Source organism: Muntiacus reevesi, chromosome 9 (assembly GCF_963930625.1).
Source record: "Muntiacus reevesi chromosome 9, mMunRee1.1, whole genome shotgun sequence".
NCBI classification, from domain to species: domain Eukaryota; kingdom Metazoa; phylum Chordata; class Mammalia; order Artiodactyla; family Cervidae; genus Muntiacus; species Muntiacus reevesi.
In genome coordinates this window covers 48,055,242-48,079,861 of record NC_089257.1, presented here as the reverse complement: position 1 = coordinate 48,079,861, position 24,620 = coordinate 48,055,242, and the positions used below count along the sequence as shown (strand labels likewise).

Here is a 24,620-nt window from a genome sequence, read left to right as displayed (position 1 = left end):
CCAACTCTGTGACCCCAGAGACTGTAGGCTCCTCTATCCATGGGATTTTCCAGGCAAGAATACTGTAGTGGGTTGCCATTTCCTATTCATGGGAATCTTCCTGACCCAGGGACCAAACCTGCATCTCCTGCATTGGCACGAGCACCATAATGGTACTCCTGCACCACTAGGAGCAGCTGGGAAGTCCTTCATCTGCCATATTTAACTGGGAATTATATCTAAGCTTCTCATAACCTAGTTCCTGCTTATATTGCCTTATCACTTTATGTCACTGACCCTAAATGAATTACAACCAAAATGAATTACTAATAGTTTTCACAGCACATAAGGAAGCTTCAAGCTTTCATGTCTTTGCTTTCTTTGCTACCTTTTCTTGGACTATCCTTCGAACTCCTCTCACCTGTCTGCCTAGTAACTTCCTCATTCTTTAAACACTCACTCTAATTTCACCTACTTTCAGAAGCTCTTTCCTTATTTCTCCTCCTTTCAGTGAACTGAGTGATCTAGAGTCCAGAATACTTGCTGCATTTTCTTGTTTCTATGATTATCTACCCTACAGGGAAACTATCTTATTCATCAGACTCTGTAGTGCCATTTCTGTGATTGATACAAAGTAAGAACCAAAAGAATGTTTGTTAAAGAAATTCATAAGGACAGTGACAAGGACTGTGGGGACACAGGAAGGAGAAGCTGGCTAAAAATATTTCATGAAGGTAGTACTTTTCAGCTATTTTTCAGAGAAGTTTTTAGCAGTGGAGATGTGTTAGGAATTTTCCAGGCAGTGTGAGCAGGATAAGCAAAGATTCCCGGAAAGCAAGAAATATGTTAGGGAAATAGCAAATGATCTAGTTTGAACTGCGCATTGGTAGAACCAGATCAGGGAGGGCCTTGAGGTCACAGAAAGCACTTGGACCTTTATATGAGAATAAAGGGGAGATTTTCAAAGATTTGAAGCTATGGAGAGCTTAAAACGCATTACACCTGAGTTTTAGCATTATCACCTTGGGCTGCAGATGGAGAATGAATGAGCGGGGCCTGAGGGGCTGGAAGCTTAACCAGTTAATTGATGGGCGGTTGAGGAGGGGAGTGAGCAGTGCAGTGATGGGGATGAAAGGAAGGGCGCGGCCACCGGTAGTTTAGGTGTAGAACGCCCCTGTGGGCGTGGGCTACAGGGAGGAGTTTCCAGCTGGTACGAAGGAGAGGGCGCGGGTACCCCAGCGCACCTGGGGACCCCGCGGGAGGAGCGAGTCAGCCCCACGCGCCGCGCTCGCGTGTCCCTCGCGCGGCGCCGTCCGCGCAGCGCTCGGTGGGGTCGGCGGAGGCCGCGGGCGCTGCGGTTCCGGTTCCGGCGGGAGCCCGCACCTGCGGCGGGGGGTGGGCGGTCATGGCGTACTCCACGGTGCAGAGGGTGGCCCTGGCCTCGGGCCTCGTCCTGGCTGTGTCGCTGCTGCTGCCCAAGGCTTTCCTGTCCCGCGGAAAGCGGCAGGAGCCGCCGCCGGCGCCCGAAGGTAAGCGCGGGCCGGCCCCGCCAGCCCGAGCCGCAGGGCGAGCACCAGCGCCGAGAGCCCTGCTGGAGGGAGGGCGGCCGCGGGGGGTCTCCGGCCCCGCGGAGTTTGGGAGGTGCCAAGCGCCAGGGTCCTCTTGGCCCCAGCGGGCAGCGGCCGGACCAGATCCCTCCAGGCCTTCCCCTGCAGGAGTGCGCGCAGACGAGCCTGGACGCTCTCTCCGGTCGCTCTCACCCCTTCCCTCCGTTGGCCTAACTCAGCTAGGCACTATCTGTCCAAGCGCTTTGAGTCAGGAGGGCTCCCACTTGAATTCCCCTTGTTAGGGTGTCCGTGTGTTTTCTTTCGTGCTTTCTAATGAAATAGTGGGACTGGGTATTGTTAACCTTAGTTTCTTGTGTATTTTCAGTTTGGTGTCGAGTGCTCACTGCTTCAGGCTCTTTTTGTGCCTTTGTAAATATAATCTGAAGACTTTAATCATCCGAATTTCAGTTACTGAGATGAACATGGTTATGCGTCCCGTTACCTGAACAAGTATTTGTTAATCCTTTGTTACTGGCATGATGTATGTGGTGGTTAAAAATCCACCCTGTGGTTTGCATTCTGGGGCGTTTGCATAATGGGTAAATGTAACAGGGCAGGAATGCCAAAGACTGGGAGAAGGAACTAGCACAGTTCTCTGTAGACTGTGAAGTTCTGGTAACTTTCTTCTGGAAATTGTCTGTATAACATCTTTGAGACACGGTTTTACAGTTTTCCTGCTTCCACTAGTATTCAACCTGTTGATGTTGGACAGCTCCTTGAACTCAAACTTATTTCCCTCTGATTTGTGCACATTGACTGTAACTCCACCCTCTTGTACATCATAGATTATAAATACAAGAAATGCAAAACACCAAGCTCTAAGGGTGAAGGGCAGATCCAACCCAGAATTCTTTTCATAGACTTTGCTTGATAGTCTTTATGTTTGTAAAACTATCTCCCTGGGAGAAACTTCTTGGAAAAAAAAAAAGCAAACTACCTCATTTGTTGAGTTTTCTTTTTCTTTTTTCTTTTCTCTGATTACAAAACCCTAAAGGTTTTACTCACTTTGTCTGATGATGATGAAGAGTAAATTCACGATGACCCTAAGCAGTTAAAGATTCGTTTACAATAGTGTCTTATCATGTTAAATTTTCATCATGCTGAATTGTCTTGAATAAGTTCTCTTCAATGCAGGTGGGAGATACTCTTCTAAATGTTGTATAGAGAGATGATCAGAGATGGCCTTTTCTCCTAAGAACTCAAGTAATAATAGTGTTCTTAACCTTAGAAACTTTGCAGTTTCTGTTCTCTTCATTCCTGAAGTGTTAGTTCCTCGGCGCCCTTCTCATTGCTCAGCTTAAATGTAATCTCCTCAAAGACTTCCCCTGATGACTCTAACTAAAGTCACTCTTTACACTCTCATAATTTCCTATTCCACCATGTTTTATTTTTTCGATTGAAGGCGTTATTGTATCAAATGACATTTTCTTATATATTTTACTGGTTGGTTTTTTTTTTTTTTTTGTCTCTGCTTTGTAGAGTGTAAGCCATTTCTTTAGCAGTTGGCATATACTGGACCGTCAGTATTTTTAAATGAATAAAATGCTCTTTTTGCATTCATTACCAAAGTAGTATAATCTAGGTAAAAGTAAGTTAGTGTTAGTTTTTCAGTTGTGTCCAATTCTTTGCAACCCCATGGACTGCAGCCTGCAGATAGCCCCTCTGCCCATGAAATTCTCCAGTCAAAAGTACTGGAGTGGGTGACCATTCCCTTCTCCAGGGGATCTTCCCCACCCAGGGATCGAATCCAGGTCTTCTACATTGCAGCAGATTCATTACTGTTTGAGCCACCATAATCTATGTAAAAGCCTACCTTAACTGATGTATTCCAGTAACTGAAATTTGCTAACTAAAATCCTTGTCTTGGTACACTGACATTTTAAAAATGGTGATTCCTAACCACCATTGGGTTATCCATTATAACCTCTAACCATTATCTCTCTAAGAATCTAATGAAAATTATGGATTTTTCCCCCAGGAAAAATGCCCATACTTTTTGTACATACATCAAGAATTTGAGTATCAACTCAGAGAAACCACAGAATCCAGAAACCCCTGCTCTGCAGAAAGGGATAACCCTGATTATTTGAAAATTCATGTCATCCGTGTCTTAAAATTGTGTCATTATAGCTTCCATCTCTGCCCATTCGCATATATAAAATGAGCATTGTCCCTTTTCCACATGACAGCCATTAAGATAGTCTTTAGCAAATATTAATAATGTACCCTTTAACATAACTTGCACACAGTTTATAAATACTGTTTAATTCTTAAAAAAAAAAAAAAAAAAAGCCAAATCCCTGCCTTGAGGAACTCACAGTTTAGTATAGGGGAAAAAACATTGAAGAAGTGCAAAAAAGTATCAATTGCAGGTACTCAAATCCTTGCAGGGAAAGGAGGAGACACATGTTAGAATGGTTGGTTTTATTGGTGTCTCAAGAAAAGTGTTATGGAAGAGAAGAACCTTTTCTTTTTTTTTGGTAATAGCTTTCCTGAGATATAATTCACATACCATGCAGTTCATGTGTTTAAACTGTGTGACTGCATCAAAAGATACTCAACCTCGCTTATTATTAGAGAAATTCAGATCAAAACTACAATGAGGTATCAACTCACACTCGTCAGAATCAGTTCAGTTCAGTCACTCAGTCGTGTCTGACTCTGCAACCCCATGGACTGCAGCACTCCAGGATTCTCCGTCCATCACCAACTCCCGGAGCTTGCTCAAACCCATGTCCATCGAGTCGGTGATGCCATCCAGCCATCTCATCCTTTGTCGTCCCCTACTCCTCCTGCCTTCACTCTTTCCCAGCATCGGGGTCTTTTCCAATGAGTCAGTTCTGGTCAGAATGTCCATCATCAAAAAATCTGCAAACAATAAATGCTGGAGAGGCTGTGGAGAAATGCTGGAGAGGCACTGTTAGTGGGAGGGTAAACTGATACAGTCATTATGGAAAACAGTATAGCGGTTCCTTTAAAAACTAGGAATAAAACTACCATATGCACTGACCATACCAAGTGCTGATGAGGATGCAAAGCAACTGAAACTCGCATATTGCTTGTAATGATGTAGAGTGGTACAACCACGTTGGAAAACAATTTGATAAATGCATTTTAATAAAACTAAACATATGCGTACCACATTAAAAAAGAAACTACCGTATGACCCAAAATCCCACTACTGGGTGTATACCCTGAGGAAATCATAGTTGAAAAGACACATGTACCTCAGTGTTTATTGTAGCACTATTTATAATCGCTAGGACATGGAAGCAACCTAGATGTCCATCAACATATGCTTGGGTAAAGAAGCTGTGGTACACATACACAATGGAATATTACTCAGCCATAAAAGGACACACAGTTGACTCAGTTCTCATGAGGTGCATGAACCTAGAGCCTATTATACAGAGTGAAGTAAGTCAAAAAGAGAATATATATAGAATCTAGAAGATCGTACTGATGAACCTATTTGCAGAGCATCATTGGAGGCACAGACATAGAGAACAGACTTGTAAACACAATAGGGGAAGGAGAGGGTGGACACATTGAGAGAATAGCATGCAAACATATGTACGCTGCCATATGTAAAATAGATAGCAAGTGGAAATTTACGTATGACACAGGGAACTCAACCCCGTGCTCTGTGACAACCTAGAGAGGTGGGATGAGTGAGAGGTGGGAGGAAGGTTTAAGAGGAAAGGGACATATGTATACCTATGACTGATTCATGTTGGCATATGGCAAAAACCAACACAATATTGTAAAGCAGTTATGCTCCAATTAAAAATAAATTTTAGAAAAAGCAGTAGCCATTTGCAGCAATATGAATGGACCTAAGAATATTACGCTTAGTGAAAAAAGTCAGAGACAAATACTATGTGATATCACTTATATGTGAAATCTAAAAAATAACACGAGTGTGTGTGCAAAACAGAAACAGAACCACAGATATAGAAAATAAACTTGTGGTTACCAAACAGGAGAGGAAAGGGGGGAGGGGTAAATTAAGGGTATGAGATTAACAGATGAAAACTACTATGTATTAAATATAAAATAGATAAGCAACAAGGATATATAGCACAGAGAATTATAGCCAATATCTTGTAAAAAACCTATAATGGAGTATAATCTGCAAAATGTGGAATCATTGTGCTGTACATCTGAAATAATATTGTAAATCAACTATACATCAGTAAAAAAGTAAGCAAAAAAAAAGTTTGTGACTGGTATTTAGCATGGTCACAGAGTTGTGCAATCATCACCGCCATCAATTTTAGAACACTTTATCATTCCCGCCTCCCCCAAACCATCTTTAGCCCCACCGCTAGCCCCTTCAGCCTTCAGTTCGGTTGAGTCATTCAGTTGTGCCTGGCTCTTTGTGATCCCATGAACCACACCAGGCTTCCCTGTCCTTCATTCAGAACAGTCTCCCTGAGTTTGCTCAAAGCCATATCCATCAAGTCGGTGATGCTATCCAACCATCTCATCCTCTCTCGTCCCCTCCTCCTCCTGCCTTCAGTCTTTCCCAGCATCAGGGTCTTTTCTAATGAGTCAATTCTTTGCATCAGGTGGCCAAAGTATTGGAGCTTCCTAGGCAACCATTAATCTTCTGTCTATAGATTTGCCTGCTATGGGGATTTCATGTAAATAGAATCATACAATGTGTGATCTTTTGTGACTGGTTTCCTTCACATAGCATGATTTTAAGTTTCATCCATGTTGTAGCATGTTTCAGTGCTTCATTACTTTTCATGGCTGAATAGTATTCCATTATGTGGAATATTCCATCTACATTTTATTCATTTATTAGTTGGGCATTTGGGGTTTTGATAATTATGAGTAATGCCGCTGTTAACATCTGTGTACACATTTTTGTGTGGATATATGCTTTCATTTCTCTTGAATATATGCATTTGGGAAATGTGAACATTTTAGTGTGGCTGGAACTAAGAGTGGAATTTCGCTCATATTATTACTCTGTGAGCAGTTTTGAGGAACTGCTAGATTGTTTTCCAAAGTGTCTGCATCATTTTACATTCCCACCGTTAATGTGTGAGGATTCCAATTTCTCCACATACTCTCCGACATTTGTTATTGCCAGCCTTTTTCTTATAGCCATCCTAACAGGTGTGAAGTGCTATCTTATTGTGGGTTGTTTTTGTTTTTGTTTTTGTATTTCCATGATGACTAACAACTTTAATATATTTTCATGTGTTTATAGGCTGTTTGTGTAACAACTTGGAGAAATGTCTGTTCAGACTTTTGCCCATTGTTAAATTGGGTTTCTTTATTGTTGAATTATAAGAATTTCTTATGTATTTTAGGTACAAGTTCATTATCAGATATGTGATTTGCAAATATTTTCTTCAACTCTTCACTTTCTTGATGGTGTCCTCTTAAGAAAAGTTAATTTTGATGAAGTCTAACTTATTTACCTTCTCCTCTTCTGCTTTTGGTGTCAGATCTAAAAAAATAATTGCCAGATCCGAGGTTATGAAGATTTATGCCCATGTCTTCAAGTTTGATAGTATTTACTCATATTTAATCCTTTGATCCATTTTGAGTTAATTTTTGCTTTTGATATGAGGAGAAGTCCAACTTCATATGGATATACAGTTATCCCAGCATTATTTTTTGAAAAGACTATTCTGGTTACATTGAATTTTTTTTAACATCCTTGTTGAAATTCAGTTGACTAAGTGTGAGAGCTTATTTCTGGACTCTCAATTCTGTTCCATTGATAAGCATCAGATATAGAATATATACCTGTCCTTATGTCAGTACCACACTGCCTTGATTACTGAAGCTTTGTAGTTAAAATTTGAGATCATGAATTGTTAACTCTCCAAACTGTGTTCTTTTATTATCAAGATTGATTTCTGAGTGCTGTGGCTCAGGATTTCCATACACATTTTAGGATTAGCTTGTCAATTTCTGCAAAAACCAGCTGGGATTTTGATTGTGTGGAATCTAAATCATTTTGAAGAGTATTGCCATCTTAATAAGTCTTTTAATCTATGAATAGGATTTTTAAAAATTTATTTAGGTCTTTAATTGATTTCAGGCTTCCCTGATAACTCAGTTGGTAAAGAAATCCACCTGCAATGAAGAGACCCCGGTTTGATTCCTGGATTGGGAAGATCTGCTGGAGAAGGGATAGGCTACCCATTTCAGTACTCTTGGGCTTCCCTTGTGGCTCAGCTGGTAAAGAAACCGCCTGCAATTTGGGAGACCTGGGTTCAATCCGTGGGTTGGGAAGATCCCCTGGAAGAGGGAAAGGCTACCCATTCCAGTATTCTGACCTAGAGAATTCCATGGACTATATAGTCTGTGGGGTCGCAGAGAGTCGGACACGACTGAACGACTTTCAGTAGTTTTCAGTGTACAAGAATTCTTTTTGTTAAATATATCCCTAAGTATTTTATTCTTTTTGATGTTATTGTAAATTGAATTATTTTATTAATTTTAAGATTATTCATTACTCAGTTTTAGAAATACAGTCTTTGTGTATTAATACTGTATTCTGTAGACTTGCTGAATTGTTTATTGGCTGTGGTAAATGATCATGTTGTCTACAAACAGAGATCGCGTTACTTCTTTCTTTCTTACCTACAGGCCTTTTCTTTTTCTTGCCTAACTGCCTGGGCTACAACCTCTGCTGCTGCTAAGTCACGTCAGTCGTGTCCAACTCTGTGAGATCCCATAGATGGCAGCCCACCAGGCTCCTCTGTCCCTGGGATTCTCCAGGCAAGAATGCTGGAGTGGGTTGCCATTTCCTTCTCCAATGCATGAAAGTGAAAAGTGACAGTGAAGTCGCTCAGTCGTGTCCCGACTCTTTGTGACCCCATGGACTGTAGCCTACCAGGCTCCTTTGTCCATGTCCATGGGATTTTCCAGGCAAGAGTACTAGAGTGGGTTGCCATTGCCTTCTCTGGGTCTAGAACCTCTAGTACAGTGTCAAATAGAAATAGTGAAGAGTGAACATTCTTGATTGTTCCTAATCTTAAGAAAGCTTTCATACCATTAAGGATACTGCTAGCTATGGATGCATTAATAGAACTAAAGAATTTTTAAAAGGGGGTCTGTTGAGTATTTTTATTATGAAGGGATTGAATTGAATTTTGTCAAGTGCCTTTTCTGTCTGTCAAGTAACCATGGGGTTTTTGTCCTTCATTCTATGGATATGATACATTACATAATTGATTTTTGGATGTTAAAACCTTGCTTTTTTTTTTTTTTTTTTACTAAATTGAGGAGGTAATTCTAACATGTTTTTATTAGCCAGATTAAGAAGAATATTTCAGGCAGAGGGAACACAGCAAAATCAACACCCAGAGCTTTGAAATAGCTTTAGAGTTGTAAGAGATGAGACTAGGTGCCAAATTGTAAAGATTTTTTTTCATGCCATACTTAAGGAGTTTGGATATTGTTCTAAAGATAGGTGAGGCCATTGTGAGTTTGTTAATAGAAGAGAAACTTAAATCTGAAAGGACATCTTGACAACAGTGTAGAAGCTGTATCAGTGAGGGTTTCTTCAGGGAAAATAATGTTGCAGTAGTCCATTTGAGACATCATGAACATCATTAAGCCAGTGTCTTTGGACTCTTCAGTTTAGGATTCTCTTGATAAGTAACAGAAAATTCAGCTGAGTTGTCAAGTTGAAAGGAGGATGTGTTGACTAGTGCACATGAAAGGACTTTGTGTTAAAATTGGCCTCCTGTTGGTTTGATCCAGAGATTCACAACCCCATCAGGACTTCTGTCTTGATTTTCTTTGTTCTTTTTACTTCTGGATTTCTTCTCATGTTGGCTCTGTCTCTCAGGGTAGCAACAATAGTTGCAACAGTTCCAGATATCACCTCACATTTAATAGTGCAGAGAAAGAATGTTTCTTTTCTTTTGAACTCTTCCTTCTCCCCCATCTCACTTTTATCCCCCCACCCCCAGTTCTTTCCCAGTAGTTCCAGCTAACATATCCATCCATTTTATTGACTTGAGTAAAGTTATTTGCAGTGCTCTGGGTAGAAAGAATATGCTGACCCACTGTGTAGTTGGGAGTGGTTCCCAGAGGGAAATAGGGATACTGGAGGAAGGAGGAGTAAATGGAGCAGGGGAAGTGTCCACATTGAACAGGAGGGACAGGAACAATTTTAAGAGACATTTTTATCTAGAAGTGGAATTTGAGACAGAGGGAGGCATCTTGAATTTTTCTCAGCTTATTGGCTTAGGTGACTATATAGATGGTGACACCCTTTACCAAAATAGTAATGAAGCAAAATAGATTAAAGGGGAAAGGCAACGAGTTCAGAAATTTGTAGACTAGTATCACATCGCCTTTTTCCATCTTTTTTCTTACGTGACATCCCTAGGTCCCATATCCATTCCTCATGTGACATAGTTTCAAGTATCTAAGTATGGCAAACAATAGCAAGTGTAAGCCGGGTAGCTCATGGAAGAGCAGCCTATTGCATGCCCCATACCCCTTTTTAGGGGGTTCCCTGGTGGCTCAGCAGTTAAGAATCCGCCTGCCAGTGCAGGAGACTCACTTCCTGACCCAGGGATAGATACTGGAGCAGGAGCAAATGGCAACATGCTCCAGTATTCTTGCCTGGAGAATCCCATGAGCAGAGGATCCTGGCAGACTACAGTCCATGGGGTTGCAAAGAGCTGCACTTGACTTAGTGACTAAACGCATATCCCCCCTTTTAAAATTCTTTACTTCTGTTAATACATCCTGGGGGTTGCTTTAGATTGTGGGTATTTTACTTGCTGATTTTGCTGTGTATTAGAATTTTAAGTTTTCTTTTTTTTTAAAAGGAGGTACTCCTATAGGTTTGTCCATTTTGTACATTCTCTTGGTGTTTTGGAGCCAAAATAGAGCGATATAGCCTTCCTTGTTGCATTTTGTCTCAATTTGATCCAGAATTCTAGCCTCTTGACATTTCTTCAGAACATTTATTGTTTCATTCATTGTATTTGTTTTTTTACCATCTCAGCTATATATCATTCTTGATTTTTAAAAAACCTTTTTTTGTCAAAGACATTTTCAAACATAAGAAAAAGTAAATAGAGTAGTATAATAAGAGGAATCCACGTCCTCCTGCTTCAACAACGATCATGTTGTATCATGGATATCCCTACTTACTTTCCCCCCTATGCAAATAGCAAATCCCAGACACTGGGATTTCATTTCATCCTTAAGTATTTTTGTATACATCTCTAAAGCATAAGAAAACAAAATTTATTTTAAAAATATAGGCACAATATCATTATCACACCTGAAAGTGAGTAATTCCTTAATGTCATGAAATCAGTATTCAAATTTCTCTCACTGCCTCATTTTTTTTTCATGAATTCCCTTGATTGTGATTAGCATATCTTCTTGATCATTCACATTATCTAAAAAAATCTGTCAGTCTTTTGAAGCTGTTCTTAAGGTCACCTCATTCTGTTCATTGAAACCCATTTGTGTACAATCATTCAACCAGTTGGTTTGATTGCTTTACTCCATCTTATTCTGTCCAGTATAGCATTATGTTCTGCATGCTTCCTTTCTTCCCCCTTCTTTGTATTCTCAACATAGAATCCATACTAATCCTGTTAAAGCTTAAGTCTCCCTCCACAGAACCCTCCAGTGGCTTCCTGACTCAAACAGATGAAAAGGCAGTCTGTATCCGACCTACAAGGCCTACTTAATCCTCTTCTGTTTCCTTCTACATTGCCGGCTTTCTCCTTCTGCTCTGACCACACTGGTGTCCTCCTCACTATGGTTTGAACATTCCAGGTGCGCTCTCACCTCAGGGCCTTTGCATTTGTTTCTTCTGCCTGAAATGCTCTTCCTTAGACAGCTATGTGCATTTCCTTTATCTTCTTTATGTCTTAACTTAAAAGACATCTCCCAAGCCTTCTCTGGATACTTTTGCTAAATCTTTACTTTCCCCCAACACCTCCTATCCCCTTTACCTGCTTCATTTTTTCTCTTAGTATTTATCATTACCTCGTGTATCATCTCTTTTCTGGTTGAGATAGGAGGCTCCATGAGGGTCAGGATTTCTGTTTTGTTCACTGCAGTATCTCCAGCTTTAGATCAGGCCCACACACAGTAGAAAATCATTAAAGAATTTAATCAATAAATTAAAGAATTAGAGAATTAAACAAATTAATGAATATTGGCTCCCAAGGATCGTGGTTTCCTCTATTAACATTTATAAACCATTATTGTTGTTTAGTTGCTAAGTCGTGTCCAGTTCTTTTGCAACCCAATGGACTGTAGTCTGCCAGGTTCATCTGTCCACGGGATTTCCCAGGCAAGAATACTTGAGTGGGTTCCCATTTATTATTATTTATGGCTGCATCTCATATTGTGCATGCATATGATAGACTGTTAGGATTCCAGTAAGTTATATTCATGAAGTATTTTTTTTTTTGTGGCCAGGTTTGTTTTTCTTTGAAATCAAAGGGGAGAAAATATCGATTTCTCTGGAATCACTAAAGCAGTGGTATTGATTTATAAACAGGGTGGACAATACAAATACAGAATTAGTTATACCTAAATTTGAATCTGATACTGTGCACCTATTTTTGAGACTATTTTAATTGAAGTATAGTTGATTTACAATATTGCATTAATTCCTGCTTTTCAAAGTGATTCAGTTATACCTGTATATACATTTTTAAATATTCTTTTCCTTTTCAGTTTATCATTGTATATTGAATATAGGTCTGTGTGTTATAAAGTAGGACCTTGTTTATCTGTTCCATGTGTAATAGTTTGCATCTGCGAACCCCAGCCTCCCACTCCATCCTTCCCCCAACCCTCCCCCTTGGTAACCACAACTCTGTTCTCTGTGTCTGTGAGTCTGTTTTTTTGTAGATAGGTTCATTTGTATCATATTTTAGATTCTACGTATAAGTGACATCATATGGTATTTGTCTTTCCCTTTCTGAATTCACTTAGTATGATAATCTGTAGGTCCACCCACGTTGCTACAAGTGGCATCATTTCACTCTTTCTAGTGGCTGAGTGATGTTGCATTGTGTGTGTGGACCCCATCTTCATCTGTTAATCTATCAGTGGGCGCTGGGGTTGCTTCCTTGTCTTGGCTGTTGTGAATAGGGCTGCTGTGAACATAGGGTTCATGTATCTTTTTGGATTAGAGTTTTGTCAGGATATATGCCCAGAAGTGGGGTTTCTATATTTCAATATCTTCTCCCATTCTGTAGGTTGTCTTTTTGTTTTATTTATGGTTTCTTTTGCTATGAAAAGCTTATAAGTTTGATTAGATCTCATTGGTTTATTTTTGTTTTTATTTCTATTGTCTTGCAGAGAAGGCAGTGGCAACCCACTCCAGTACTCTTGCCTGGAAAATCCCATGGACGGAGGAGCCTGGTAGGCTACAGTCCATGGGGTTGCACAGAGTCGGACACGACTGAAGTGATCTTAGTAGCAGCAGCAGCAGCTATTGCCTTAGGTCAGCAGACTGGCCTAAGGAAACATTGATACAACTTATGTCAGAGAGTGTTTTGCCTATCATCTCTTTAGGAGTTTTGTGGTGTCATGTCTTATGTTTAAGTATTTCAGCCATTTTGAGTTAATTTTTGTGTATGGTAAGAGAATGTGTTCTAACTTCATTGATTTACATGTGCCTGTCCAGTTTTCCCAACACCACTTGCTGAAGAAACAGTGTTTCCCCCGTTATTCTTGCCTCCTTTGTTGAGGATTAATTGACCATACATGTAGGAGTTTCTTTCTGGGCTCTCTCTTCTGTTCCATTGATTAATGTGTCTGTTTTTGTGCTAATACTATGATTTTTTGATTACTGTAGCTTTGTAGTGTTGTCAGAAGTCTGGGAGAGTTATGCCTTCTATTTTGTTCTTCTCCCTCAAGAATGCATTGGGAATTCTGGGTCTTTTATGGTTCTAAATAAATCTTAGAATTATTTGTTCTAGTTCTGTGAAAAATGTCACTTTGATAGGAATAACATTAAATCTATAGGTTGCTTTGGGTAGTATGGCCATTTTAACAATATTCTTCCAATTCAAGAGCATGGGATATCTTTCTATTTCTTTGAGTCAGCTTCAATTTCCTTTATTAATGTTTTATAGTTCTTAGTGTGTAAATCTTTCACCTCCTTCCTCAGATTTATTCCTAGGTATTTTATTTTGGGGAGTGCAATTTTGAAAGTTATTGGCTTTTTTTTTTTTACATTCCCTTTCTGATATTTCATTGTTGAAATCTGATTTCTGCATGTTAATCTTATGTCCTGCTACCTTGCTGAATTTCTCAGTTCTAGTTTTATACGTATGGAGTCTTTCAGTTCGGTTCAGTTCAGTTGCTCAGTCGTGTCCGACTCTTTGTGACCCCATGAATCGCAGCATGCCAGGCCTCCCTGTCCATCACAAACTCCCGGAGTTTATTCAAACTCATGCCCATCGAGTCGGTGATGCCATCCAGCCATCTCATCCTCTGTCGTCCCCTTCTCCTCCTGCCTCCAATCCCTCCCAGCATCAGGGTCTTTTCCAACGAGTCAGCTCTTCACATGAGGTGGCCAAAGTATTGGAGTTTCAGCTTCAGCATCAGTCCTTCCAATGAACACCCAAGACTTATCTTCTTCAGGATGGACTGGTTGTATCTCCTTGCAGTCCAAGGGACTCTCAAGAGTCTTCTCCAACACCATAGTTCAAAAGCATCAATTCTTCGGTGCTCAGTTTTCTTCACAGTCCAACTCTCACATCCATACATGACCACTGGAAAAACCATAGCCTTGACCAGACGGACCTTTGTTGGCAAAGTAATGTCTCTGCTTTTTAATGTGCTATCTAGGTTGGTCATAACTTCCAAGGAGTAAGCGTCTTTTAATTTCATGGCTGCAGTCACCATCTGCAGTGATTTTGGAGCCCAAAAAAATAAAGTCTGTCACTGTTTCCACTGTCTCCCCATCTGTTTCCCATGAGGTGATGGGACCAGATGCCATGATCTTAGTTTTCTGAATGTTGAGCTTTAAACCAACTTTTTCACTCTCCTCTTTCACTTTCATCAAGAGGCTTTTTAGTTCCTCTTCCCTTTCTGCCATAAGGGTGGTGTCATCTGCATATCTGAGGTTATTGATATTTCTCCCAGCAATCTTGATTCCAGCTTGGGCTTCTTCCAGCCCAGCATACTCTGCATATAAGTTAAATAAGTAGGGTGACAATATACAGCCTTGGCGTACTCCTTTTCCTATTTGGAACCAGTCTGTTGTTCCATGTCCAGTTCTAACTGTTGCTTCCTGACCTGCATACAGGTTTCTCAAACTGTATGGAGTCTTTAGGGTTTTCTATTAATATATGTAATACCTTGACATCTGCATATAATGACAATTTTACCTCTTCCCTTCATTTGAGTACCTTTTATTTCTTGTCTGATTGCCGTAGCTAGGACTTCCAATGCTGTGTTGAATAGAAGAGGTGAAAGTGGACATCCTCGTGTTGTTCTGGATTTTAGTGGGAAGGCTTTCAGCTTTTCACCACTGAGCGTTGTACTGGCTGTGGGTTTATCATAAGTAACTTTCAGTATGTTGAGATATGTTCCCTCTGTACCCACTTTGGTAAGAGGTGTTTTTTTTTTTTTTTTTTTTTTTTCTTATCATGAACGGATGTTAAATTTTGTGAAATGCTTTTTCTGCATCTGTTGAGATGATCATGTGGTTTTTGTCTTCTCATATTTATTTGCTGTATCACATTGATTTGTGTATATTGAACCATCCTTGTGAACTTGGGATGAATCCCACTTGGTTGTGGTGTATGATCTTTTTTATATGTTGTTGAATTTGGTTTGCTAATATTTTGTTGAACTTTTGCATCTATATTCATCAAAGATATTGGCCTATAATTTTCTTTTTTGGTGATGTCTTTGTGTGGTTTTGGTATAAGGGTGATGATAGTGGCTTCATAGACTAGAATATCTTTGGGAGTGTTCCTTCCTCTTCAGTTTTTTAAAAGAGTTTGAGAAGGATCGATGTAAGTTCTTATTCATATGTTTGGTAGAATTTGCCTGTGAAGCCATTTGGTCCCAGACTTTTGTTTTGTACAGAGCTTTTAAAGATTCTATTTTACTTCTAGTGATCAGTCGGCTCAAATTGTCTATTTCTTCTTGATTCAATTTTGGTGAGCTGTTTATTTCCAGAAACTTACCTATTTTTCCAAGGTTGTCAAATTTGTTGGCATGTAATTTTTCAAAGTAGTCTCCTAAGGTTTTTTGTATTTCTGCAGTGTTATTTGTTAAGTCTCCTTATTTCTTATTTTATTCTTAGTGAACCTGGTCAGAGGTTTGTCAGTCATGTTTATCCTTTCAAAGAACACGCTCTTGGTTTTATCGATTTTTTTTCTTTCAACTTTTTAATCCCTACTTTATTTCCTCTCTGATCTTTATTTCTTTCTTTTACTGACTTTAGATTTTGTTTGTTCTTTTTCTGATTCTCTTAAGTGAAAGGTTAGGTTGTTTATTTGAGACTTTTTTGTTTCTTGAGGAAGGCCTGTATCACTGTGAATTTCCTGATTATCACTATGACGTTCCTCTAAGAACTGCTTTTGCTGCATCCCACAGATTTTGTATGGTTGTGTTTTCATTGTCATTTGTCAAGATATTTTTAAATTTCCTCTTTGGTTTTATTATTGGCCATTGGGTTTTTAGTAGCTTGTTTTTAGTCTCTGTGTGATTGTTTATTTTCTCATTTCTCTTTTCTGTGGTTGCTTTCTAGTTTCATGACATTATGGTTGGAAAAGATGCTTAAGATAATTTCTGTACTCTTTGTTGAGGCTTGTTTTGTGCCCTACTGTGTGGTCAGTCCTAGTGAATGTTCCATGTGCACTTGGAAAAAATATGTATTCTGGTGTTTTGGATATAATGTTTTGGAAATTTCAACTAAGTCTAACTGCTCTATTGTATAATCTAGGATCTCTGTTGCATTATTGAGTTTTTTGTCTAGAAGATCTATCCATTGATGTGAGTTGTGTTTTAAAATCTCCTACTATTATTGTATTCCTGTTATTTTCTCCCTTTATGTCTGTTAGAATTTGTTTTATGTATTTGGTGCATATATGTTGACAAGTGTAAAGTCCTCTTTTTGTATTGATCCTTTTATTATCATATAATGTCCTTTATATTCCTCTGTGGCCTTTGTTTTAAAGTCTGTTTTGTCTGATATGAGTAGTTTAACTCCCACTTTCTTCTCATTTCTGTTTGAATGAAATGTCTTTTGTGTCCCCTCACTTTCATTTTGTCTGTGTCCTTTGCCCTAAAGTGGGTCTCTTATAGGCAGCATGTTGTAGCCGTTGTTTTTTTTTAACCCAGTCTTCTACTCTGTGTCTTTTGATTGGAGCATTTAGTTCATTGACATTTAAGGTGATTACTGATAAATATGAATTTATTGCATTTTAAACTGTATTTTCCTGTTGATTTTATATTTATTCTTTCTCTTTCCTTTTGTGGTTTGATTTTCTTTTGCATCATACTTCAGTTCTCTCTCTCTTTTTTTTGTTTTTTTGTTTTTGTGAATGTGTTATGTTTTTGTAGTTACTCTGTTTTTCAAGTATGTTAATTCCATCCTTTATCTGTGTGCTTTAGACTGGTCATATAGGCTCAGACACACTCTAGGAAATGAAAAAAAAATCTACATTTTCTTACTCTCCCCTCTCATTTTATGCTTTTCATATCTTCTTGTACATCTTCTTGTTCGTCCTTTTGTTCTTCATTGTGGTTATCATCACTTTCACAGAAATTTTGAATTTTTAAAAATCTGTACACTGGCCTTATTTATCTATGTTTTAAATTGTAATATTGAAGTTTTTTAATTAAAATTTTTGACCATACTGCATGGCTTGCAGGACCTTAGTTCCCCAAACATGAATCAAGCCCAGGTCCCAGGTGGTGGAAGCATGAAGTCCTAACCACTGGGCCACCATGGAGTTCCCCTTGTACTGGGTTATTTAGGTGATTTGCTTTCCAAATGATCTAAATAAGTGATTTAGGTGATTTTTGTCTTTCCTATATATTTATAACTTCATTTCTATTTAGAGAAGATCTTTCAATATTTCCTTTAGAATAGGTTTGGTATTGCTGTGTTCTTTTTAGTTTTTGCTTATCTGAGAAATTCTTTGTCCGATTCTAAATGATAATCTTGCTTGGTAGAGTATCCTAGTTTGCAGATTTTTCCCATTCAGAACTTTGAATATATCTTGCCATTCCTTTCTGGCCTGCAACAGTTCTGAAGAGAAATAAGCTGATAGCTGTATGGGAGTTCCCTTGTAATTAACTCCTTGTTTTTCTCTTGCTACCTTTAGAATCCTATTTTTAACTTTTGAAATTTTTATTATTATATGTCTTGCTGTAGATCTGTTTGGGTTTACCTTGTTTGGGACCTTCTGTGTTTCCTGTACCTGGATATCTGTTTCCTTCTTTAGATTTGGGAAGTTTTCAGCCATAATTTCTTTTAGTACATTTTCATTCTCCTTTTTTCTTTCTTCTCCTCATGACAAGTTCTAAATGATATGCAAAAATTGTATGCTATAAATAAAAAGTAAAGTTGTGTTCACTATGCATAGTCACAAGAAAGAAGCAAATCAACATTTTAACACTGGTTATTTTAGGAATTATAGGTGGTCATTATTTATACTTTTCTGTATTTTCTCAGTTTTCCATAGGTATGCATTTCTTTTACAACCAGAAAAAAAGTTTCTTCCCTCTCATGTCCACTCCATAAAAAAGGGAAGAATCATTTTTAGAATTGAGCCCAAGAGCTATACAATATGTTCACTTTTCTATTAATTGAAAAGTCCACTGTCCACCTTTTGCTTTTTGCAAACTGGAACAATAGTTATCTATTACCATTCGTTCAAAATCTTTATCAGTTTAATTTCTAACATTTTCTTTAGTTCAGTGACCTTATTTGCAAGTTTTACCAGTCTTCCTGTTAATTAGTGAATGGCTTGAACTTATTTGCCTCACCCATCTGGGACATTTTTTCCCCTCTATAATTGTTAATTCTCTTCCATTTAACCCCAAATTCATATCCTTTGATAGAGAATATGGAAGTAAAATAGAGGTTGACAAGTTCTGCTTTCTCAGCCTTACATTTTATTATCAGGTAACTTTGCATTTTCTTTTTCCTTTTTTATTGGAGGATAATTGCTTTACAATGTTGTGTCGGTTTCTGCCATACAACAAGGTGGGTCAGTTTTGTTTGTATGGGCTGGGCTCCCTGTGTTACGCAGCGGTTTCCCGCTGGTTATGTATTTCACACATGGAAGTGTGTATGTGTCAGTGCTGCCTTCTCAGTTGGTCCTACCCTCTCCTTCCCCTACTGTGTCCATAAGTCCATTCTCCATGTCTGCATCTCCATTTCTTCCCTGTGAATAGGTTCATCCATATTGTTTTTCTAGATAAAATATATATACATTAATATATGATACTTGTTTTTCTTTTTCTGACTTATTTCACTCTGTATAACAGGCTCTAGATTCATTTACCTCACTACAACTGACTCAAATTCATTCCTTTTTACGGCTGAATAATATTCCATTGTATATATGTACCGCATCTTATTTATCCATTCATCTGTCAGTGGACATCTAGGTTGCTTCCATGTCCTGGCTGTTGTAAATAGTGCTGCAATGAACACTGGGGGTACATATATCTTTTTGAATTGCGGTTTTCTCAGAGTATATGCCCAGTAGTGGGATTGCTGAGTCATATGGTAGTTTTAGTCCTAGTGTTTTAAGAGATCTCCATGGTATTCTCCATAGTGGCTGTATGAATTTATATTCCCACTAACTGTGTGGTAAGATTTCCTTTTCTCCACATCCTCTCCAGCATTTATTGTTTGTAGTTTTTTTTTAATCTTTTTATTTTGCATTGGGATGTAGCCAGCTAACAATATTGTGATAGTTTCAGGTGAACAGTGAAGGGACTCAACCGTATGTTTGGAGGCATCCATTATTCCCCAAATTCCACCCCCATCTAGGCTGCCACATAGCATTGAGCAGAGTTATATGTGCTATGTGGTTAAGTCCTCATTATCCATTTTAAATATAGCAGTGTGTACATGTCTATCCAAAACGCCACATAAATTTTGTATTTTCACTCTCAAAATACCCCTTTTGCTTTTGCTAGCCTTTTTGTAAACTTATTTTGAACCTTGGCCTCCTCGTATGGTTCTTCTAAGTCTTGCTACTCTTTCATTCTGATTTCTTGTGTGTTCTTCTATTGATCTTCTGTCTGTTCTTTTAGAAGAGCTACCAGTACATCTGATGTACTGGTAGCTCTTCTAAATATCCAAGCAAAAGTGCATTTCAAGAGCTTTCTTTTTAGAGTTTCTTGCCATGGAACTACATGGCTTTATTTTTAGGACTTCTCAATTCTGCCTTACTAGAACCTGTACCATACAACCCCTACATTATTGCCACAAATTCTAAGATGACATGGTCTCTTTTTCCTATGGTTCTCCTTTCATTTCATCAACCAGTTTCTTTAGCCATAATAGCCATTCTCATACTCATCTTACATACCTGTGGAACATGAAAATGTCAGCATACTAGGTCAGGGATCTGTCAGTTGTTCCCAGTTAGCTGACTTAAGACTTTGCACAGGTGCCAGAGTGTTTGAAGTCTTCCACAATGACAGAGTGCTGTGTCTGTGCTAGAGTTGACCTCAAGAGAGTCCTGCCCTCATTTCCACTGGATGGGGCCCGTGGCGCTCAAGAGTAATGTCACACCTGGTATCTCTCCTGCTGACCCGGCCTGCCTATTTTCCATTGAGCATCTCACTTTGAATGCCTATAAACAAGGTTCCTTACCATCCCCTCCTCAGGAACCCTGTTTCTCTGTTTCAGACTCCTCTTGTCCCCGTGTTCTCAAGTGAAGGACTACTCACTGACTCTTAATCTTGTGTATACATATGTTATGTACATATATAACATTGACATATACACATAATTGTAAGTGCCTGATACAAATTATTTTGGTCCCTTACTTATTTGTTCTTCTAAGGAAACATCAGACATCTATTCTGAAAGCATACGCAAAGAAGAGAGGAGACAATTTGAGAGACTGAATGCATGTGAATTAGACACTTTTTTAAATTCAAAAAAAAGTGGGTGTGGAGCACCTTGATCAGTCACCCTGACTGCTGTTTTCTTTTCTCAAAACTGTGAAGTTGAAAACACTCAGGATAATGAAGTGAATGTTTAGCCTTGAGAGTGACTGGGCTGGGTCTTGAGATTCCAGAAAGGGCCAACAGGCATAGTATAAGTCATTCAGATCAGCTCAACAAAGTGTACAGCTTGTGAGACCCAAAACATGCCCTGTAGGCATAAAGAAAATACTAGACTTTTATTCAAGAAGTTCATAGTTTATCCTCCAGCCAGGGCACCAGGAGTGCACCTGTAGTTGAGTAAATTGGATTTATTACTTGTTCAGCAAAGGAAGATGTATACCGTGATGAAGCATGCAGTATCTCAGCAAGAAGAGTGTTAGGAAAGTCTTACTATAGAGATTGAGGCTTGTGTTAGGTGATTTTTAAGAAGGTTCAAGGACGTGGGTCTTTGCTATGGATTGGGTGCTGTCAGAAAGTAGGGCAAATTCTGTGACTGGGTGTCTTAGTAGAGTTTATGTAAAGACAGCAGTCTATAGAAAAGCTATAGCTATAATTAACAAAGTGGCAGCAATCACTCATCATCTAGTTTGATATATATATATGTATATATTTCTTTGGGCAGTGTTCATGTTTTGTGTGTGTTCAGACAGATTGCAGAATGTTATTTATTTATTTATTTTTGCCTTGATCCGTCATGGCCTTGTCTGCTGTTGATGTCTGAAATTGCCTACATTTAAGAGAATACCAAGAGCTAACTGTGAGTGCCAGGCCAGTTGGTAGCAACACCAGATCTTTTCTTGTTCTCAGATGTGATTTGTAGGTTTCAGTTAGCACTAACTAAAGTTGAGTAGAAATGGTACTTAGTGGGAGTTGTTACCCATTTCTGTTCCAGTCCATTCAAGTAGGAGCTATAAGACACATAATTTCAATATAACTCTTGAATAAGGCCAGGTGTTAAAAGTGTAAGTAAAGAAGTTCAGACAGTGTATTCTTAGCAATGGAGATGATAAGAAAAAATGCTTCAGGGACAACGGCAGCATTTGGCCTGGGCTTAGAATAGGTTGGATTTAGGTATGTGAAGTTGGAGGGAGAAGCAAAACCATTGGAATAAGCAAAGGCTAAGAGGCAAGAAATCAGAAGGAAGGCTCAGAGCTTGGTGAGAAGTCTCGTTTGGCTGAATCAGGGGTATGTAATGGGAAAGAAGTGTGAAGAGGTACTTTTGAGCTAGATTATGGGATTTGGTTGTTTTGAAGTTCAGGTTGTAAGGAGGGAAGATCAGAATTTGTTAAATACCTACTGTGTGTGCTGGGTGCTTTGTATATGTTGTCTTATTTAATCTGTAACCCTTGTAACAACTCCAAGAAGTAGGTCTTATGATAGCCATTTTACAGATGATGAAAATTGGCTCTAGAAAGGTTGGTTTAGCCTCTGCTCAAATGTTGGATGCACAGTGAGAATCTCTGACTGAAATGGTGGTACTCATTTTACTTCCCTCCTTCTCCTCCTGCATGATGCAGTCTCTTGTTGATAATGGGAACCATTGAAAGCTTTTGATCAAAGATATGGCAAGACTAGTTAGAATTATGCTTCAGGAAGATTACTCTGATACAAAGAGTAATAGTTAACATGTATTGAGTATGTGGACCAGACCCTATGCTAAGCAGCTTAGACCCACAAGTATCTCCTTTAGTTATATGTAGTATGAATTAGGAATGGAGAGGTTGGTAAGAGATGAAGAAGAAAATCTGATTAAACAGGCAGAAAACATTAAGGCAGTGGTCAGCAAAGTAGAGTTAGGTAGGAGGGGAATGTGACAAGATGGGCCCTCTGAGGAGACTGGTGAGAAAGAAACAGTCAGCTATTGGAGCCGCCACCTTAAGTAATGCTGAATTAAATATGGCCTCGAGAATGTCCTCAGTATTTAGGGAGACGCTTTCATATCTTAAAGGACTGGCCATTAAGCCCTTTCTTGTATTGCGGTAATCAGAAATATAAACACATCCAGTTCTTTATTGATTTATTTGCCTGAGAATGAAATGCTGCAGATGGTTTAATGTTGCTTTCAGAAAGCTCTTTGTTAACAGTGCTAGAGTTTCTGTTTTTGTTTTTAGCAGTGGGGCTGGTTATTAACAAGGGAAAGTAGAGCTTCACTCTGTAAAATCCATTAAGTTTTTAGTCAAGCTTAAATGATTTGCTAAGTGAAATTTTAATAATTAAATAAACCTAAATTTGGGGAAAGCTTTCAATAAACAATTGGGATTTAGTCAAGTCCACTTTATAGAATACTTAAGTACATATAGAGATAGGAAACACAGCTGTTTTCTATTTTGGAAGGTCTGCAATTTTAATGTTCTAATATCTTTAATGTTCTGATCTCTCTGTTTGTTTTAAAGCATTTTTTTTTAAAATCATAAGCCCCAGCTTCCTAATTTATCCCTCTCCTTCTCCCTTTCTCCTTTGGTAACCATACATTTTTCTATGTCTGAGTTTCTCTTTTGTAGATAAATTCATTTGTATCTTTTTTAAAGATTCCATATATAACTGATATCATATGATATTTGTCTTTGTCTAGCTTATTTCACTTAGTGTGATAATCTCTAGGTTTATCCGTGTTGCTATAAATGGCATTATTTCATTCATTTTTATGGCCAAGTAATATTTCATTGTGTATATATTGCTATGTATATGAGATTAATATATGCACACTACTGTATATAAAATAACCAACAAGGACCTACTGTATAGCACGTGAAACTATACTCAATATTTTTTAATAACCTATAAGGGAAAAATATGAAAGTGTGTGTGTATATATGTGTTTTTATATATATGTATATACACACGTATAAAACTGATTCACTGTGCTGTATATCTGAAACTAACATGACATTGCAAACCAACACAAATCTTTAAATCCACAAATCTTTAAAAATCCAAAAATTCTTCTATATTGTAGCTGTAAAGTAGTGTTTAATATTTTGTAACATTTATAATAGTGGAAAATTGTGATATACACATATATGGAGATGCTATAAAGCAGTTTGAGTGAATGAACTAGAGCTACGTGTATCAATCTGGTTACATTTCTAAGTCAAAATATTAATCCTCACCCAGAAAAAGCAAAAAAAGAGAGTTACAGAAACATCAGTACAGTGTGATACTGTAATATAAAGGTTTTTTTAATTGTTAAAATATACGTGACATTTATCATTTCAACCATTAGGTATACTGTTCAGAGGCATTAAGTACATTCACAGTGTTATACAACCACCATCCATTCATCATATAAAGTTTTAGAATACTCAGACAATACTGTATATTGTTCATGGATGTATGCTTGCTGCTGCTGCTGCTAAGTCACTCAGTCGTGTCCGACTCTGTGCGACCCCATAGACGGCAGCCCACCAGGCTCCTCCGTCCCTGGGATTCTCCAGGCAAGAGTACTGGAGTGGGTTGCCATTGCCTTCTCCGGGTATACTTGCATAGTGAAGCCTAAAAGCATACATTCTGATAATAAGAACTAAATTCAGAGATGTGGCTATCTCAGCGATGGTGGAAGGAAGAGACACAAGGGGCTCCAGTTAACATGTGGTAGGTAGTCATACAAGTGCTCATGTATTATCATCTATAGTTTTTCTTTTTTTTGTATACTTGGGGTCTTTTCTTTAAATTTTTTTTCTTAAAAATTCATTTCAACCAGACATCTCCAAGTGTTTGCTTGCCATTGACTTTTTAGGCATCCTGGGCTATTCAGTTTTAAGAAATATGGTGGTACCAAGATCCAAGAGGTCAGGTTAACTCCCTGTTGAGAACAGTTAATTTTATGGAAAAATCTATTCCAGATTCAGCATTCTGAACTTAGCCTACCATCCCAAGTATACCTTTGGTTACAGGTGGCAGGGG

The 24,620-nt window shown here is 38.5% G+C and overlaps 1 protein-coding gene across 3 annotated transcripts in view; it reads left to right on the top strand.

The window, feature by feature from the left end:
* The first annotated feature begins 1,355 nt into the window (after positions 1 to 1,355).
* Positions 1,356 to 24,620, top strand: part of RIC3 (RIC3 acetylcholine receptor chaperone) — a 56,140-nt gene continuing 32,875 nt past the window's right edge. For all 3 annotated transcript variants that reach the window (XM_065944330.1, XM_065944331.1, XM_065944329.1), the window contains exon 1: positions 1,356 to 1,508. In XM_065944330.1, the coding sequence (XP_065800402.1) occupies positions 1,385 to 1,508 (124 nt within the window). In that variant the 5' untranslated portion in view covers positions 1,356 to 1,384. The remainder of the gene's footprint in view (positions 1,509 to 24,620) is intronic.